The 18,448-nt window shown below is 37.4% G+C and overlaps 1 protein-coding gene and 1 non-coding gene across 2 annotated transcripts in view; both read right to left on the bottom strand.

Moving 5' to 3' along the window:
* LOC102138461 (ankyrin repeat domain-containing protein 30B) overlaps positions 1-15,070 on the bottom strand; it is a 142,708-nt gene extending 127,638 nt beyond the window's left edge. The window contains exons 1-8 of the mRNA XM_065520013.2: positions 14,743-15,070; positions 10,761-10,875; positions 10,383-10,556; positions 8,388-8,494; positions 6,652-6,789; positions 3,966-4,036; positions 837-931; positions 329-638 (exon numbers count right to left, since the gene is read on the bottom strand). Coding sequence (XP_065376085.1) covers positions 329-638; positions 837-931; positions 3,966-4,036; positions 6,652-6,789; positions 8,388-8,494; positions 10,383-10,556; positions 10,761-10,875; positions 14,743-14,969 — 1,237 coding nt within the window. The 5' untranslated portion in view covers positions 14,970-15,070. The remainder of the gene's footprint in view (positions 1-328; positions 639-836; positions 932-3,965; positions 4,037-6,651; positions 6,790-8,387; positions 8,495-10,382; positions 10,557-10,760; positions 10,876-14,742) is intronic.
* LOC135965227 (U6 spliceosomal RNA) lies at positions 5,310-5,416 on the bottom strand. Its single transcript, XR_010578153.1, has one exon. It is a non-coding gene; the product is annotated as a U6 spliceosomal RNA (small nuclear RNA).
* Positions 15,071-18,448: the final 3,378 nt, after the last annotated feature.

The following is an 18,448-nucleotide window of genomic DNA, read 5'->3' as shown; positions in this document are numbered from 1 at the left end:
CAATGAGATCACTTGAACTCGGGAAGGGGAACATCACACACCAGGCCTATTATGGGGAGGGGGGGGGGATTGCACTGGGAGTTATACCTGATGTAAATGACGAGTTGATGAGTGCTGACGAGTTGATGGGTGCAGCACAGCAACATGGCACAAGTATACATATGTAACAAACCTGCACGTTATGCACATGTACCCTAGAACTTAAAGTATAATAATAATAATAATAAAAAGATATTCAAGTCATTCCCAACTACTCCCACATCACACTTTTTTCACTAGGGAACCCGAAGTGCCAATAAACCTTACAAAGTTCGCTCAAGCATCTTACCATTGGTACTTGCTTTTGTAGAGGTTTCTTTTGTAGGACATGCAATCATCTTAGATGTTCCTTTTTCCAAAACTTTAGTTTTATTAGATGTTACTACTGCCACGCGTTCAGTCTTTACAGGTCTTGGCTTTTTCTCCCATGCGATCTTCCTAAGTCTTCCTGTTACTGGACATATAAATTGCCCATATGTTTCTTTTGCAGGCCTCGTAATTTTTCTAGGTGTTTCTTCTGCTAACTGTTCCAACTTTCCAGATGTCGCTTTCCCCAAACATTGAATTTTGTCAGGTGTTCCCTCCACCAAGGGTGCAGCCTCATCAGGTGTTTTTTCCACCAAGCTTTCAGCTGTGTCAGGTGTTGCCTCCACCAAGGGTGCGGCCTCGTCAGGTGATTTTTCCACCAAGCTTTCAGCTGTGTCAGGTGTTCCCTCCACCAAGGGTGCGGCCTCGTCAGGTGATTTTTCCACCAAGCTTTCAGCTGTGGCAGGTGTTCCCTCCACCAAGGGTGCGGCCTCGTCAGGTGTTTTTTCCACCAAGCTTTCAGCTGTGGCAGGTGTTCTTTCCGCCAAAGGTGCACCCTCATCAGGTGTTCCTGCAGATGTTCCTGCTGCCAAACACACAATCTGGTTATACTAGATTCTTCTACTAAATATCATCCTCCTGACTCTTCACCTGGCAAACTTCTACCCCTTCTGTATGCTTTCCTGAAATATTACCAAACTTTTCTTTTTTTTTTTTTTTTGAGACAGAGTCTCACTCAGTCACCCAGGCTGGAGTGCAGTGGTGTGATCTCAGCTCAATGCAATTCAAGCAATTCTCCTACCTCAGCCTCCCAAGTAGCTGGGATTATAGGCAAGGGGCCACATCGCCCCGCTAATTTTTCATATTTAGTAGAGACAGGTTTCACCATGTTAGTCGGGCTGGTCTCAAACTCCTGAGCTCAAGCAATCCATCTACCTTGGCCTCCCAAAGTGCTAGGATTACAGGAGTGAGCCACTGCGCCTGGACACTATCAAACTTTTTAAAGCTTTAATTCTTCACCTTGGATATAAAATGTCTGACACATGCTGAATACAGTAACAACATGACATAATAAGTAATAATTATAAGCTCCCAAAGGGGTTCTGGCACAGAGTAAGCACTAAATAAAGTAATAAATAATAAAAAGATGATAATAACAAGAAAAATGCTTAGTACCTTAGTAAAGTAGTAAATAATAAAAAATGACAATGATAATAACAAGGAAGATGCTTAGTGCCATAAAGATACCTGACAGTTGTTAAGTGGACAAGTGGATAAATGAATAAAAAATATTTTTTAGAAAATTCTGTTGGAAAAATGCAGAAATTCAATAGGGACACCTGTACTGTATTATGAGCACCTCAAAGACCCAAACAATGTGTATTCTATCTTTGTCTCTTGCAACTTGCAAAACCTAACTTATAGAGGTCCTTTGATAAATATATAATAAATAAGTGCTCATATAGTTCATATTGTACAATGCATTATGTCACATTTAGGTATCACAGTAGCATTTTTGTTCTTATGAAAAATTTGTGTAACTTTATTATAATTTGTTGAGCCTAGAGATAAGCTATTTGAATATTTATAATGATAATATTTTGACTATTAGAAACACAGTCTCTTGTTGTAACAAATTACTATTAACACACTAATTATCCAGCAGATAGAACAACATATCTTGTTCTAATGAAGTAAATATATCTTATTTGGTTTCATCTTAGGGGGAAATGAAGTTGATAATAGTGAGACCTTGTTGGTACAAGACTATGTAACATAACCTGCGCTTCTCAACAAAAAAATTGCTTTTCTCACTTCTACATTCAGTAAGTATCTTTGAAAAATAATCTCCTATTGGTACTGAGGCACCCTGGCTAAGTTTTGTGATTCTTGTTGGCATTTGTTTATGGTGCCAGTATTATTAAATTTCAAGTTCTAAAGATAGTTACTTTTTTAGTGACACAAGTCACTATGTCCCACAGTTGATCCTTGAATAAGGGTTTCACTGTAGCAGCCCACTAATAGACAGAATTTTCTTTTCCATTGCCACTGCAAGATAGCAAGACAAATCTCTCCTCTGCCTCCTCCTTATCAGACTACTAACATGAAGGCAAATAAGAATGAAGACCTTTATGTATAATAATTCACTTCCACTCAATAGTGAATATATTTTTTCTTTCTTATAAAAGTTTCTTTCTTCCAGCTCACATATAAAATAGAAACTATGAGTTAATTGACTGTTTATGCTTTCAGTGAGGCTCCAGATCAACAGTGGACTACTAGTAAAGTTTTGGAAGAGTCAAAAGAAACAGATTTTCATATGAAGCAGATTTTCAGCTACATGGAGGATCAGCACCCTAACTCTCATTGCTCAAGACTCAACTGTAATTAATTCTCATTTACTAAATCCAAACTATGTATTGTAAAAATTAAATAGAGCCCAGAAGTTCAATACCAGCCTGGGCAACATAAGGAGATCCTGTCTCTACAATAAATAAATAAATCAATTAATTAATTAATTTTAAAAACCGTGTTTCTTCATCGGTTATTGTGGGAGTTCAGTCAGGCTGGTGAAAAACATTTTAATATGAAGTTATAGGACATAGACACAAATCTTCTTGGAAGGCCAGAGGGTTTTGTAAAAGTCTCAAGGTTATGGCTGAAAGCAGCCTAATTCTTACCTTGAGTAAATAGCTTAAAGTGGGTACAAAGGAAGGTAGAGTAGTTTATCTAAATAGCTTATTTACTTATGTGGTCTTAAGACTAACTTTTGATCACCCATGGGCAGGATGGCTCTCCTGGGGTGGGGGGTGACCAGATTAATTACCCACAGGTGTGTTGACTCAAAGCCTTTGTCATTAAAACTTTGCTAATAAATGCCCACAGGGCCAGCTAGCCAGGACTGTGGCTGCTGACTCTTTACAGCACCTTCCTTGGTGTCTGTAATCAGCTCAGAACCCTTGCTGCTCTTTCATTGAATATGGGTGTCTGGGTATGTGTCTCAATCACATGTAGGACGGACCGCCGCAGGTTATAATATTCAAATGTTACAGCGTTCTGTTATTAATTCCTACTTTTCATTATTAGATGTTCAATTCTTTGTGGCTTGTAATTCAGGGCATGTAAGCTACTTTATAATTTGTAATAAAATTTGTTTATAAATATATGAATTCGTTAATATATGAAGCAGATTTTCAGCTGCTTAAATTAAATTGGCTAACCTAAGCATCCCCTATTACTGAGTTCATCAATCACAACAAGGGTTATACATTTTATAACAAGCCTAAGTTGTTAGGACAATCGAGGAAACATACAATATAGAAACTTAAAAATTGCATTACCTATGTATAGAAAAGTATTATATAGGATTTTAGGGACCATAATTAAACAAATATTTTTTCAGATAATATTTTTTGAGATTATAAACTACCTACAATGAAATTATTAACTAATTCTGAATTATAAACTAAAAATTAAAGCTACATATATATATATATACACACACACACACACACATATGTACATATGTAAACACATGCTATTTACACATTGCTTTTTGAATTGTTTTTTGTGATCAACACTTCCATAATCTTATGGTAGCACCACCCAGAGTAGTTTACTATCAGAAGTCTTACCTGGACCGGCATTTTTAGATAATTTTCGTATATATTCCAAAAGTTGTTGATGAATGCTAGGTATTAAAATGTAATAAATAAAATTACTATTTTAACACTGATATTATAAAAAACATTTACCAAATGTATTAAGTTCTTAGAGTATTTCAGACAATATCAGAGCTAATATCAGAACATTACTTATTCCATAGACTTTAAGTTTGTTAGCTCTATGAACTTATTAAGTTTCTAATTAAAGAAGAATTAAAGTAAGATGAAATAGTCATGAATTCAGGGCAGTATAACTCAGTAAATTAACTACAGTTAGCTTGGCTTAATGGAAAATGTTCCTAACTCAGAAAAAGTTCTAGCATGTTACCAATAGGTACTTTTTGTTGAACAAGCTGCTTCTCTTAGGCTCAATGTCTTCTAAAAATGAGGATTTTAGAGCCTCATTTCACTAGGTTATTATAAAGATTTAACAAGATAACATTTTTCAAATGCTCAAAGAAATAGTGAAGCAATGAAATAACTTGTTCTTGAACCTTATTGCTGAAACTGTTTTAAAATTCCCAATAAAACCCAATGTGTTGGCCTGGTGTAGTGGCTCATGCCTGTGATGCAAGCACTTTGGGATACTGAGACAGGAGGATTGCTTGAGCCCAGAAGTTCAAGACCAGCCTGGGCAACAAGGGAAGACCGTGTCTCTACAAAAAATAAATTTAATTTTTTTAAAAAAGTGTTTCTTCATAGGTTATAATGTTCAAATGTTGCAGTTTTCTGTTATTAATTCCTCCTTTTGGTTATTAGATGTTCTAGTCTCTGTGGCTTGTAATTCAAGGCATCTAAGCTATTTTTTAATTTGTAATGAAATTTACTTATAAATATATTAATTCATCAAATTGGATAATCTGATTATCCTCTATTACTGAGCTCATCAGTCACACCAAGGGCAGAAAACTAATAGATGTCAGCATCTGGCTTGGACTACTACTACTCTTTATCTACCTCCTTAAACCTGAACTAACAAATCTTTGTTAAAATGAGGCTTAGTCACTATGTTCATTTCCAGCTGCTGTGGAAGACAAAACCCTACCACTATTTTTTGTAAGTTCCACAAAGAAGATGCAAGTTGTTATTTTCTCATTTCTGAGATACCTACTTACAACATATTTGCACAGAAGATCCTATGTGTTACTCACCACATCTCATTTCATACATCACCTTACATAAATATTTTTTGTATGAAAATCACAACTGCAATACTTGGTGTCACGCATTTTGCTTTGACTCACACCGTTTCCTTGGAGCTAGTTAGAAAGTAGTCAAACGTCCTTTTGGAAATATGCAAGAAATATGCAACACTTCACAGATTTGTGTGCCATCCTTGTGCAGGGACCATGCTGATCTTCTCGACATTGTTTCAATTTTAGTATATGTACCACTGAAGCCAGAACAGATCCCAACTTTTACACATGAAGACTGATCAATGATGGATGAGGCTTAGCTCTGTTAAATCTAACTAACTTACTTGAGATAGAGTGAAGTCTATTGAATGGCTTCATGGTAATGCAAAATTTGAAAATATTTTAAAAACTCGAGATAAGAGATGCAAGTAGCATGGGAGATTTTTGCTTTTAGGAAAAAAGAATCACTTGAGGGGACAACTACAAGTTGGAACCGACTACAAATTTGGAAAGATGACATAGGATCTTACAGAATAAGATGAGGCCTTCCACTACCTATAAAATGGTGCCTCACAGGATATAAATTGCCAGGGATATAGATCTGGTAACAAAATAAAAATGGATCTCTAATTTATTCCTGTAATATTATTTCAACCTGTCTTACAGTTTTAAACTATCACAACTAATATTTGCTAGAGAAAATAGAAAAAAGTCATTCAAAGGATAACTTACCATGAAGGTCTAGGCCAAGTCCAGGCTAAGATGTGGGCTTCACATCAGGTTTTGAGTGGGAGGAGAAGGGTCAATTTGCTCACTATGTGGGTGGCTAAAGTTAAAAGTCCTAGCTGCCAGAGCAGGGTGCTAGTACTTTGGAAATAATGGCTGAGAATATGTATGTGAACTTTAAAAAACTAATGACTTTGAAGTCTACATATGGATCACCATAAAGGCTGAGGGATCTATGTCAGTAAGGTCACAAAGGTCAATCATTACCAGACTGCAGGAGCAGTTTCAATGGCAATGATGCAGCAACAGAATCAATGGAAACAACAAAATTCCTACTTTTATACATGAAGACTGATCAATGATGGATGAGGCTGAACTCTGTTAAATCTAACCAACTTACTTGAGATATAGCGATTTCCGCCTCCAATCCTTTTGACTTATACAAAAAGAATGTCTTCCTTGGACTTAGGGAACCCTTTGGATTTTTTTTTTTTTTAAATTCAAGTATTTACATATGGAAGACAGCCCCTAGGGGACACTATCAGGTTTTCTGCTAAAGTGGACATTTCAAGACCCAAATAACTAATTAGAAAAATCAACTAGACAACATTAGGGATAAAGTTGTTGAAAGTCCTTAAATAAAGAATCTTAGACACGATACTCCTAACTAGTCTAGCTTTTTGCCTAGTTTCTGGCTGATGAAGTGAACTAACTCACATTCAAAAACTACCTGAAACAAACTATAAAATCTCACCTAGCCTCTAAATGTAAACACTTACTGATCAAATCCACAAGCAATAGCATAACGTACTGCAGTCATTCCACACGTATCTTCAGCAAAGACGTCAACATTTCGCAGAAGCAGCATGCCGACTATCTCTGATGATCCATGACATACAGCGAGCATGAGAGCTGTGCTAAAATAACAAAGAGATAACTTCATTATTATGAGCTGAACCAATTTAATATGTGCCTGTCAGTGTAGAATTAACCATTTACATGTACTAACAAACATAAATATCTTGAGTGCTCAAATGTTTATCCTTGTAAATCACCACGAAGGCTGAAAGGAAGGAGCAAAAAGACTCATGTCCCAATGGGATATGGCATACTAGAATTGACTAATATAAAGTCCTTTGAGGGGCAAGAAATTATGCTCTGTTCACTAATCTAACAGAGGAAAAGATTTAAGTGAAGAATTATCTATTCCTTCCTTAGTCTGATGTAATAGTTTATACTTCAAAATCAGCTAGAAGTCAGACCAGTGACAGCAATCTGAAGGCTTAAAATAATATTAGGAATAATGATATTAGTAGTAGTCATGGTAAGTTTAGTTAATGATGCTGATAAGAATGTATGAGACCCTGAATTAAATGCTGTTGATATTTGTAATGTTACTTCAATGCAATCATCCTTAAAGGACATATTATTATTCTCTTTTTCATATAGAAAATCATACTTGGTATTAAGTAATGTTTGCAAGGTCACACCTATCAAGTGAGGAAGCTAGAAATTAAGCTCAGTCTTGTATGAATCAAAAGCCTCTTTTCTCTTTATTACTCACCTATGGCTTATCTTAATTAACTAAAATGTTAATCCAATTAAAGATGTATTTCTTCCCTCTACCCATACAAATTAAAAATAAAAATACACTATGAATAAAAAAGGAAAAATAATAATAAATTCACAGTATCTGGTGATAGCAATTAATAGTCACATAGGGATAACCTGAAATTAATATTCTTCAAATGAAGCAACTTAAAGCAAACAGTTATCCTAAAGACAAAATGGTTTTAAACTCCTATTTCTATTTAATTTTGCTTTTTTTTCTTTGGGACAGAATCTCGCTCTGTTACCCAGGCTGGAGTGTGGTGGCACTATCTCAGCTTATTGCAACTTCTGCCTCCAGGTTCAAGCGATTCTCCTGCCTCAGCCCCCCGAGTAGCTGGGACTACAGGCATGTGCCACCATGCCCAGCTAATTTTTGTATTTTTAGTAGAAACGGGGTTACACCATGTTGGCTAGGCTGGTCTCAAACTCCTGGCCTCAAGTGATCCAACCACCTTGGCCTCTCAAAGTGGTGGGATAACAGGCGACAGTTACCATGCCCAGGAAATATTGCATTTTTTAAAAAGTGTATAAAAAACAGAAGTCAGAAAAATACTGTAAAAGTGTTAATCATTCAATATTGAATTATAAAGTAAACTTAAAAAGTTCATACTTCTTAAAACTAATAGAGAACCACTTTAGCTAACAGAAGATAATGCAACCAAAAACATCAGATTACACATAGGAATCAGTCAATATAATAAGAGAAGATAAATCCTACTATATACTGTTCTTTATGTTGACCAGTCAAAATAATTGCTTTTCTTCTGATAATTTGTGTTGATATTTTCACTATAATCTAATAATTTTAAGTAAATGTTATTTAAAATTGTTATTACTCTAGAACAAGTGTTATTACTCTAGAACACTGCACAAGTGTTTTTTAATAAAAAAAGAAATACTATACCATTTAAACCTATTGACTGCATTCGCATTTGCATTTTTTGTCAGTAAAAATTCCACAATTTGCTCACTTCTTTTCGTTATGGCCAGTAAAAGTGGTGTGAGGCTAGCCTGTAAAATAGCAAAACAATTTAAAATTCAGGAAATTACATATTTCTCAGCTGAACTGAAAACCTTATATATCCTATGAACTTAAACACATAAAATAGAAAGTAAGTCAATAGCAGTCCCTTCTTTGTCCCTTTTCTGTGCTTTCCCATGCACTGCACCTTCCCTTGTAAATATTCAGCCTCTGCATCACCATGTTAACTCTGGTTATCTCCAAAAATCATTATATTATAATGATTTTATGGTTTCCCATCTAAACCAAGAGCTTCTTGAGGGCAAGGGCTGTATCTTTTATCTCTATATCCTTAAACCCTAAGACATAGTAGTAAATACTTTGTTTTTGACTAAATTAGTAATCTAAATTGTTACCTCTAAAGCAGTGTTTCTTAAACTATGTTCCAAAGAATGATTACCTTACCAGAAGCACTATACCTCAACAGATTCTACCATTATCTATTTTCAAGAAATATTATAAAACTGTGAATTAAATATCCATTATTCAATAAATGACTTGAGCTTTGACTATTCCTTATTTGACAATATATTTCTGTGGCAGACATTAACATTTGACAAATTATAATTTCAGGGATACAGATCTGAAAGTTTCCCAAGAAAAATGGAGGTTTCCTCTGAGTAATACAAACTCGCTTGATTCTCTTCTATCAATAATCCCAAGATCCCAGATGCCGATGTCAAGCACACCTGTTCTACATGGGTCACTAAGGAAGTGACTCTAAATTAATAGAGATTGGCTTCAAATGAACTTTGATTGCTTATTATTAAACGGTCCATGGGGTTTCTCCTATTACAAGACAATAGAATTTTATCTCAGCTATTAACAATTCAGTATGAAAGTTTATTCTCAATTATAATGATAATCCTAAGATTCTAATGCATATCTACTTCTTAAAATGCAACAATCCATTTTTATTCTGGTTTCTATGTAGTTGCTACTTAATTTTTGGCAAAATATCAAAAATATAAATAAAATGACTTATTAATGAAAGTTCTAACTCATCTATATGGATTAGCATAATAGAAGCCACTAAATCACTTGAATTTTAAGGGACAATTCTGAGGAGAAGGATGTAATATTTTCTGCAATAGGCATAACGTATTCAAATATAACCATGATTAATCTAAAAAGGCTTAACGGCATTTTAATAGAAGATAATTATTTATGGTTTATATACAGAAAAATCATTGTTTAAAAAGTCTTCTAAATTCTAGAAGTCGACCCCATTATTAATGAATTAATGTAAAATATAAACTATACAAACTATATATTATAAACACCTATCAACTGTCTTGAATACCTTGAAATCTTTACCAAAATATACTACGAAAGAGGAATTGATAACTGAAATATTTGCAGAGGCAAAAGAGATAAGTCAAGTAAGTGATGTAATTAGGTGGGCACAGAAGCAAACTGGAAACATATGCTTTATGTAAAGCTAGAATGTCTTTATAGTATACCAAACAGTCATATGGGCTCAAGAGACACCAGATTCAATCCTTTAAGAGGAAACCCAGATTTCTGCATATTTCCTAAATTTTACATGTTGACTCAATTTATGCAGGCAAATTTTGCTTTCCTCTAGTTTTACACTAACTGGAAAGAAAAAAAAACACTTGTGTGGGAAAGAATATTTGAAAAACTTTTACCTTTAACAAATTCAAATATTTACCATCAATGCACAGAAAAGCCATACTCTCTAATAGTTCTTGTAAAAACATAAATATTTAAAGTAAAATCTTAGACAATTAACTTCTTTCAAGCTATTTTCATTCAAGGAATGTTTGAGCTTCCAAATATAAAAAACCGTACACATGTTAATGTTAAAACAAATTGATTTCAAATATTTTGAAAATAACATTGGTTAATGTCTACCTTGTTTTGCGTTTCGACGACTGCACCGTGGGACAGCAGTTTTGCCACCACTGACAAATTATTATTATAAACAGCATAATGGAGAGCTGTGTTGCCATACACATCTACAATATTTAGACCGGCACCAGAGTCTACCAGAATATTTGCACAATCCTCCCTCTGGCATTGTAGAGCCTGTCAGTATTAAAGCAAGAATTATTATAAACTAAATAATTTATAATATAAATTATAAAGAATATAAATTATAAAGTATAGGAAATCAAAATAAATATTCCACAGGTTTCAAAACTAGTTGTATTTCAATGAGATAAATTCATTTTTATTCTATGTATTTAAACTAAATCTATCTCCTGCTGAAAAAAACTGGCTACTGTTTACCTTCATCAGTGGTGTCCTGTTTTCACCATCAAGGACGTCAAGCTGGCACTTTCTGTCTACCAGAAATGTTACTACTTCCGCATGGCCGTTGACACAGGCCCAGTGTAGAGCAGTCCTATGAGAGTGAGAGGACTTGTTGGCAAAGTTTAGTCCACTGTCTCAAAACATACAATTATTTATGTAATGGTAAACATTAAATACCATGCTCTTTTTCTGCCTTCAAAACAAATATTTAATATTCTCCTGAAGAAAGTACAGCATTCATTTGCTCTCATTACTCACTACATTAATGAAAGAGTGGTCCATCTGAATAGAAAGAGCTTGGTCTTTGGATTCAGTTCAACTTGGGCTTGAATATTACTTTAAGGTCTTTCACTTTCTAGCTGTCACTTAAACTTTCTGCACCTCAATTTTCTCATCAATGAAATGAAGATGAATACAGCAGTTATCTCACTGGTTATCACTATGATGCCTCAATGAGAATCTATGCAAAGTATTTTGGAGAGTTCCTAGCACATGTAACAGCTTGGTAATTGTTAGATACTATAATTATTACTACTGCTTAACAAAGACAACATTTTAAGTAAAATGGTGCAATTATGCCTACTTTGTGGTGTGTTTTAAAGGTTAGAGATAACATTGTGTTTTAATGATTCTAAGATGCTCAATTTCTCATATTTTAACATTTCTGATTGAAATGCCACTTATAATTCATTATTTATTACCACTATGTTTGGCAGAAATTTAAACAATCTTTTACTGGTGCATAAAATAATGAGGCATCACACAATTCACAGTGCCTTCCAAGAAGTGGAATATAGTATATACAACAGGACAAGGGCAGTCCTAGTCACAGGATTAACACTGAAAAAAAATTTTAGCCTTTTAGAGTACTAAGCAAAAGGAGAGTTGAAATAAAAACAACAAATTATTAAAACACAGTACTTCTTTAATATTTTAAAAGCTTCAAGCCAAAGGAAACTTGGGATTCAAATAAATAGGTATGGCTCATCTAATTCTGTATTTAGATTTATAGAATATATGTAAATTCTATTTAGATTTATAGAATACATGTAAATTAGGTATTTCCAATGATTAATATTGCTATTTAAAGCTATTATAAATTTCCAAAATTACTAGTTTCTCACTTCAGAAGTGTTTTTGTTTGAAAGATGAGAGGAAAAGCTTCAATTGAGATTCAATCCTAATACTCCAATTTTAAATCTCTCACTTTGCTCAGGCTGAGCAAGTAAGTGTGAAATTTTTAAGGATGAAAGGGTCTTGAGAGTTAGAATGTATCTTCTACATAATAGGCATTCAGCTTACATGCAATAAATGGATTAAAAGAATGGATCAATACAGTTGGGAAGTTCAGTATCTTAAAAAACTGCTATAAATAAAGCACTTATATTTGCTCTTTTATTTTTCTAATAACACTACACTAAAGTGATTAATCTATAGTTATTGACATATGTAATAAATCTATATAATAAAAACGTGTCTAATAAAATATGTAAATCAATAAGCACAGATAAAAAGATTCTCTTCTGAAGATGCTAAAAGTTCACAGAACATACTAATCCACAAAAAATAAAAATTAAAATATAGAAAGCAAGAAACTATTTTATCTGTGTAAAATTCATATTGCTGCTCCTCCCAAAAATTATTTTATTAATAATAAACTTTTACTAATAGCATTGTCCATGCTCAATGAAGAAATTAAAGATAATAAAAAGGAAAAACATTTTATATAAAAACAAATGTCCTTCACAAATTTTATATTTTGTACATAATTTCAGATAACACAAGACCATAGTCTGTGTGTATGTATAATCAAACTGAACTTTACTTTACCCTCACTTAGTATACTAAAATACATTTTCAAATGTCAACATATTTCTGAATATATTTCTACCTTGAGTGATCACATATTATCCCATGCTGTAAACTCACTGAAATGTATTTATAAAAGCCATTAAATGGATTTTTAATACATTGATATTTCAAGCAGTGCTCAGAAAAGAAATTGCGTGTATGTTTCATTATTTTCTAAAAATATTTTTGTGTAATAGAATTGACCACTAATGGGCATATACAATTTTTTAAATATGGTACTTACCATCAAATTGTCTATTTGAAAAGTCATCTGCAACTTAAACTTTAAGGAGTACTATAAATATCACTGCTTTTTATCCGCACAAACTTTGTGGATAGAGAACAGTATTTGACTCCTTTTTTAACTTAAATGCCTTCCCTAACCGGGAACACTGAATTTGTTTCCTTTGTGCATAGGTCACTTGCAGATCTTAAAAAAGGACTTTGCCCAATTTTAAATTACAGGCCAAGTACTTTTTTTAGATCTGCAATTTAGATCTCTAATTTAAATTTCCCAATTTTAAATTAGAGGGATTTTTGTTGATTTGAGTGAATTCTCTATAAAATGAAGAGTTTTAAATCTAATATATACACACACACACACACACACATATAGTAAATATTTTTACAAGTATGCTGCCTTTTATTTTTTCTCATATGCAGGGTGGTTTAATTTTTGTTTTACTAAATTGCCCTTCAGAATGCTTGCTTCTGACAATCTTAGAAAAGTTTTGTCAACATAAAAATATATCTGTGTAAATAGGCATATATGTTTTCTTCTGTTACTTTTATCATTTTGTACATTAAAAACTTTTAATCTATATTCCATCAGGAACTTGTTTTCTGGCATAAAAATCTAACTTTCTCCAAAAAGCAGGCATTTTACTTAGGAAACTAATTCTTTTCCTACTAGTATAAAGTGTGACCATTACCAAGTTCTAAATTCTTACATATGTTTGGATGTTTCTGGATTTTCTATTCTGTCGTATTAATTTACCTGTCTTCTCAGCTGTTAGTAAACAATTTGTGATTTTTTTTTTTTTTTTTTTTTTTTTTTTTTTTTTTTTTTTTAGGGAGAGAGAGAGTTTCTCTGTCACCTAGGCTGAATTGCAGTGGTGGGATCTCGGCTCACTGCAATCTTCACCTACCGGGTTCAAGCGACTCCTGTGCCTCAACCTCCCCAGTAACTGGGATTACAGGCACCCGACATCATGCCTGGCTAACTTTTGTGATTTTGTAAGAGATGGTGTTTCACCTTATTGGCCAGGCTGTTCTTGAACTCCTGACCTCAGGTGATCCACTCGCCTCAGATGCCCAAAGTGCTGGGATTACAGGCGTAAGCCACCATGCCCGGCCCATCTTGTGCAAGTTAATAGCGCATTTTGGTATCTAGAAGGGCAAGACTTTTCTACTCCATTACAAAATATGTAAAATGTCATCACAATAGTAAAAGCCTGTGTAATTCAAAAAATGTTAAAACGTTGATAACTTTATTTGGTTTATGTAAAATTGATAAAGAACTCGCATCTTAAGAAAAATCAGTCTTCTTAAATTCAAGAACATAAACCATCTTCCCACCTCAAAGTTTCCTTCTAAGGTCCCTCAGCAAAGAACATATTTACATAGACATTCATTGATATCAAAATGGATATTGGACTTTATCCAAAGAATGTTTAGCCAAGAAGTACATATATTATGGGAATTATTTCATTATGCACCATTTCATAATGTAGCTAACATTATCTTTTAAAGCTTGTACATTAAAAGTAAAACCCTGTATGTACTTAATTTTGTGAGTTAAATCATTAAAATTCTCTACACAGTGCTCTGTGAGAGGAAGTAGGAGTGAAGGAGAAAGCAGCTAAAGTTTGGGGTTGATTTTAAGGTGGCCTGGGCCTTCTGTCCAGCAGGGCGCCCCCATCCCAGGCCTGGGGGCCTGCCCGGGAAGAAGGCCTAGATCCTGGGGCCCATGGTGGCCGCCCTGCCGCCAGCCATTCCTCCACCTGCTCCCTTCCTCCCCAGGCCCCCCAGCCCCCGACTCTGAAGGGGAAATCCTCCTGCAGCCACCATCTCCTTCTGCAGCCCCGGCTCAAGCAGGGCCTGGTACCTCTTCCTGGCGTCTTTTACATTAAGGTTGATGGTCTTCTTCTTCACTGTCATCTTCTGCAGCTTTGAGACTTGGCCCCGGGAGGCAGCTTTATGGATCTTTCTAAGATCCCCGTACTGGATGATGTAGGAGTCGTTGTTAGTGTACACTAGCTGGCTGAAGGGGCTCGGGCGCTCCTGGCCCGTGGGCAAGTCATTGCCACCACCGACTGGAGAGAGCCACTGCATGGCTGCGGCAACCTGCTAGAGAGAGCCCGCGCCTCCGGATCGCCCTCCCCCAAACCCCTCCGTTGGCCCTAGCTTCCCGCTAGCCCTTCCCCAGCCACCACCCGCCCCCTCCCACCCCGATCGTCTTTGCCCTTCTTCAGTCCACGCAGTGCCTCGACACCCGTAAAAAGTTCTGTTTTCGCCAAGCTCTTGCACACTCAGGCCTCTCTCAGCAGAAACGCGCAGAGCAGAGCCGTTAGCCAGCAGCGCATGCGCAGCTCAGCAGGCTGAGGAGACACGCGCCCTGGCCACGTTCCCCAGGCACCGCGTGCAGGTGGCAACTGCCGCTGAGGCACTTCCGTGTTGGCGGGCCTCCCTGGAACGGAACATGGGGGGCACCATGCCACATGGCCCGCTTGACATAGCCACTCCCAGCCCCTCCTCGACCTGCGATCCAGGAGCTGGACCCTGGCACTGGGCACGGTGCAGCCTCTGGGGTGGCACTGAGGGTCGGTTCCCGCCCTCCTGCAGTCAGGGACCCACCCCCTGATTTAGGCGCCCCAGAGGCTTCTGGCCCAAGGATCCGCGCTGCTGGTGACGCTGACAGTGTCAGGGTTGCAGCCCCTGCTGCTGCGTGCCATGTTCAGGTAGGAGCTGTACCTGAGTCCATGGTGGAAGCTAATTTTGTATTTTTTTTTTAGTAAAGACGGGGTTTCTCCATGTTGGTCAGGCAGGTCTGGAACTCCTAGGCTCAGGCGATCTGCCCAGGATCGCACAGTCCTGATCCCAGGACAGATTGCCTGAGCCTAGGAGTTCCAGAACTGCCTGACCAACATGGAGAAATCTCATCTCTACTAAAAAAAATACAAAATTAGCCGGGCATGGTGGCACATTCCTGTAATCCCAGCTACTAGGGAGGCTGAAGCAGGAAGATAGCTTGGACCCAGAAGGCGGAGGTTGCAGTGAGCCGCCCATGGAACATGGGCAGCGCCATACCACACAGCCCGCCTGACATAGCCACTCCCGGCCCCTCCTCGACCTGCGATCCAGGAGCTGGACCCTGGCGCTGGGCACGGTGAAACCTCTGGGGTGGCACTGAGCGACTGTTCCACCCTTCTGCAGCGGGGGACCCACCCCCTGACTTAGGCCCCCTGGAGGTTTCTGGCTCAAGGCTCCGCGCAGCTGGTGACGCTGACAGGGACTGGGGACGAGCCACCACACCAGGCCGATGTATTCCTTTCTGATGAATAAATTGACTGGGTGCCAATTTATCATCAGAAAATATGGATTACTTCACTAAACCATCTCCCAAACCTCACCTCTCGGCGCTCTGCCTTGGTTACTTTTTTTTTTTTTTTTTTTTTTTTTTTTTTTTTTTTTTTTTTTTTTTTTTTTTTTTGAGACAGAGTCTCGCTCTGTTGCCTGGACTGGAGCGCAGGAGTGCAATCTCGACTAACTGCAACCTCTGCCTCCCAGGTTCAAGTAATTCTACTGCCTCAGCCTCCCAAGTAGCTGGGATTACAGTTGTGTGCCACCACGCCCAACTAATTTTTGTATTTTTTAGTAGAGACAGGGTTTCATCATGTTGGTCAGGCTGGTCTTGATCCTGATCTCATGATCCACCTGCCTCGGCCTCTCAAAGTGCTGGGACTACATGACAAGCATAAGCCACCTTGCCCCGCTGTAATTTTTTTTTTTTTTTTTTTTTTTTTTTTGGAGGCGGAGTTTGGCTCTGTCACCCAGGTTGGAGTGCAGTGGCGCATTCTCGGCTCACTGCAAGCTCCGCGTCCTGGGTTCACGCCATTCTCCTGCCTCAGCCTCCAGAGTAGCTGGGACTACAGGTGCCTGCCAGCACGACTGGCTAAATTTTTTTGTATTTTTAGTAGAGACAGGGTTTCACTGTGTTAGCCAGGATAGTCTCGATCTCCTGACGTGATCCGCCCGCCTCAGCCTCCCAAAGTGCTGGGATTACAGGCTTGAGCCACCGTGCCTGGCCAATTTCTTTCTTTTCTTTTCTTTTTTTTTTTTTTTCTTGAGATGAGTTTCTCACTTGTGGCCCAGGCTACAAGGCAATGGTGTGATGGGCTCACTGAAACCTCCGCCTCCCAGGTTCAAGCAATTCTCCTGCCTCAGCCTCCTGAGTAGCTGGGATTAGAGGCATGTGCCACCATACCGGCTAATTTTGTATATACATATGTATATTTTTTTAGTAGAGACAGGGTTTCTCCATGTTGGTCAGGCTGGTCTCAAACTCCCGACCTCAGGTGATTCACCTGCCTCGGCCTCTGAAAATGCTGGGATTACAGGCATGAGTCACCACTGCCTGGCCAGTTACTGTGCAATTTAAGTAACATAAATGCTGGCTGGGCACGGTGACTCTGGCCTGTACTCCCAGCACTTAGAGAGGCCGAGCCCAGTGGATCACCTGAGGTCAAGGTTGAGACCAGCCTGGCCAACATGGAGTGAAACCCTATCTCTACTAAACATACAAAAATTAGCTTGCGGCCTGGCACGGTGGCTCAGGTCTGTAATCCCAGCACTTTGGGAGGCCGAGGCGGGCAGATCACCTGAAGTCAGGAGTTGGAGACCAGCCTGGCCAACATGGCAAAACCCTGTCTGTACCAAAAATATCTGGGCGTGGTGCTGCCTACCTGCAATCCCAGCTACTAGGGAGGCTGAGGCAGGGAGACTCACTTGAACCTGGGAGGCAGGGAGTGGAGATCAAGCCATTGCACTCCAGACTGGGCAACAGAGCGAGACTCCTTCTCAAAAACAAAGTCTAACTAAAAATAAAAATAAAAAATAAAAAGTCTAACAAATTGTAGAGACTACATTTCATTAACTTGCAGTGTTTTCTTTGTTAGTTTACACTAAAATTTAATTATTTATTCCAGAATAGGCTAGAAAGGTATAATGCACTCTCTTTTCCATTGGAGATGAAAAATAGGAATGATTATTCTTGGCTCTTCAGGAGTCCTTGAAGGTCCTTGGAGCTTCACAAAGGAACTCACAATTTCTGTTCTTCTGACTTTTATCCCTAGTGAAATTGATTCTTACCAATTAAGCATCAGTAAAATGACCAAAATAACTATAACGTGAAGAAGGGTTAATAACTGAAAACGTATTCAAATATACATGGCCACCACTAAGACCTTGATCAACAAAAGGACAAAGAAAATGAATGCACTTTTGACACATACATGTATACATGGGACTATGTTCTTTTCACTAGTAGCGATTAAAGAAATGCTAATATAAAAAAGAGTAAATGAACCATCCTACACTATTAAAGGGGCATAAGAAAGGAGTATCGATGGTCCAGTTAATAATACTACCAAAAAGGCATACTAATATTTTTCTGGGGGCATTGTAAATTAGCATAGTGCTTTCTGAAGGAAATCTGCCAATATGTTTTTAAAAATAAAAGGATTTAATTCTCTTTGATCTACTGGCTTATGCTTTGGAATTTATTCTAAGGAAATTGTTCAAATGAACAAAAA

This window comes from Macaca fascicularis, chromosome 9, assembly GCF_037993035.2.
Source record: "Macaca fascicularis isolate 582-1 chromosome 9, T2T-MFA8v1.1".
NCBI lineage: Eukaryota > Metazoa > Chordata > Mammalia > Primates > Cercopithecidae > Macaca > Macaca fascicularis.
The sequence above is the reverse complement of the archived record's forward strand: the minus strand, read 5'-3'. Positions and strand labels throughout refer to the sequence as shown.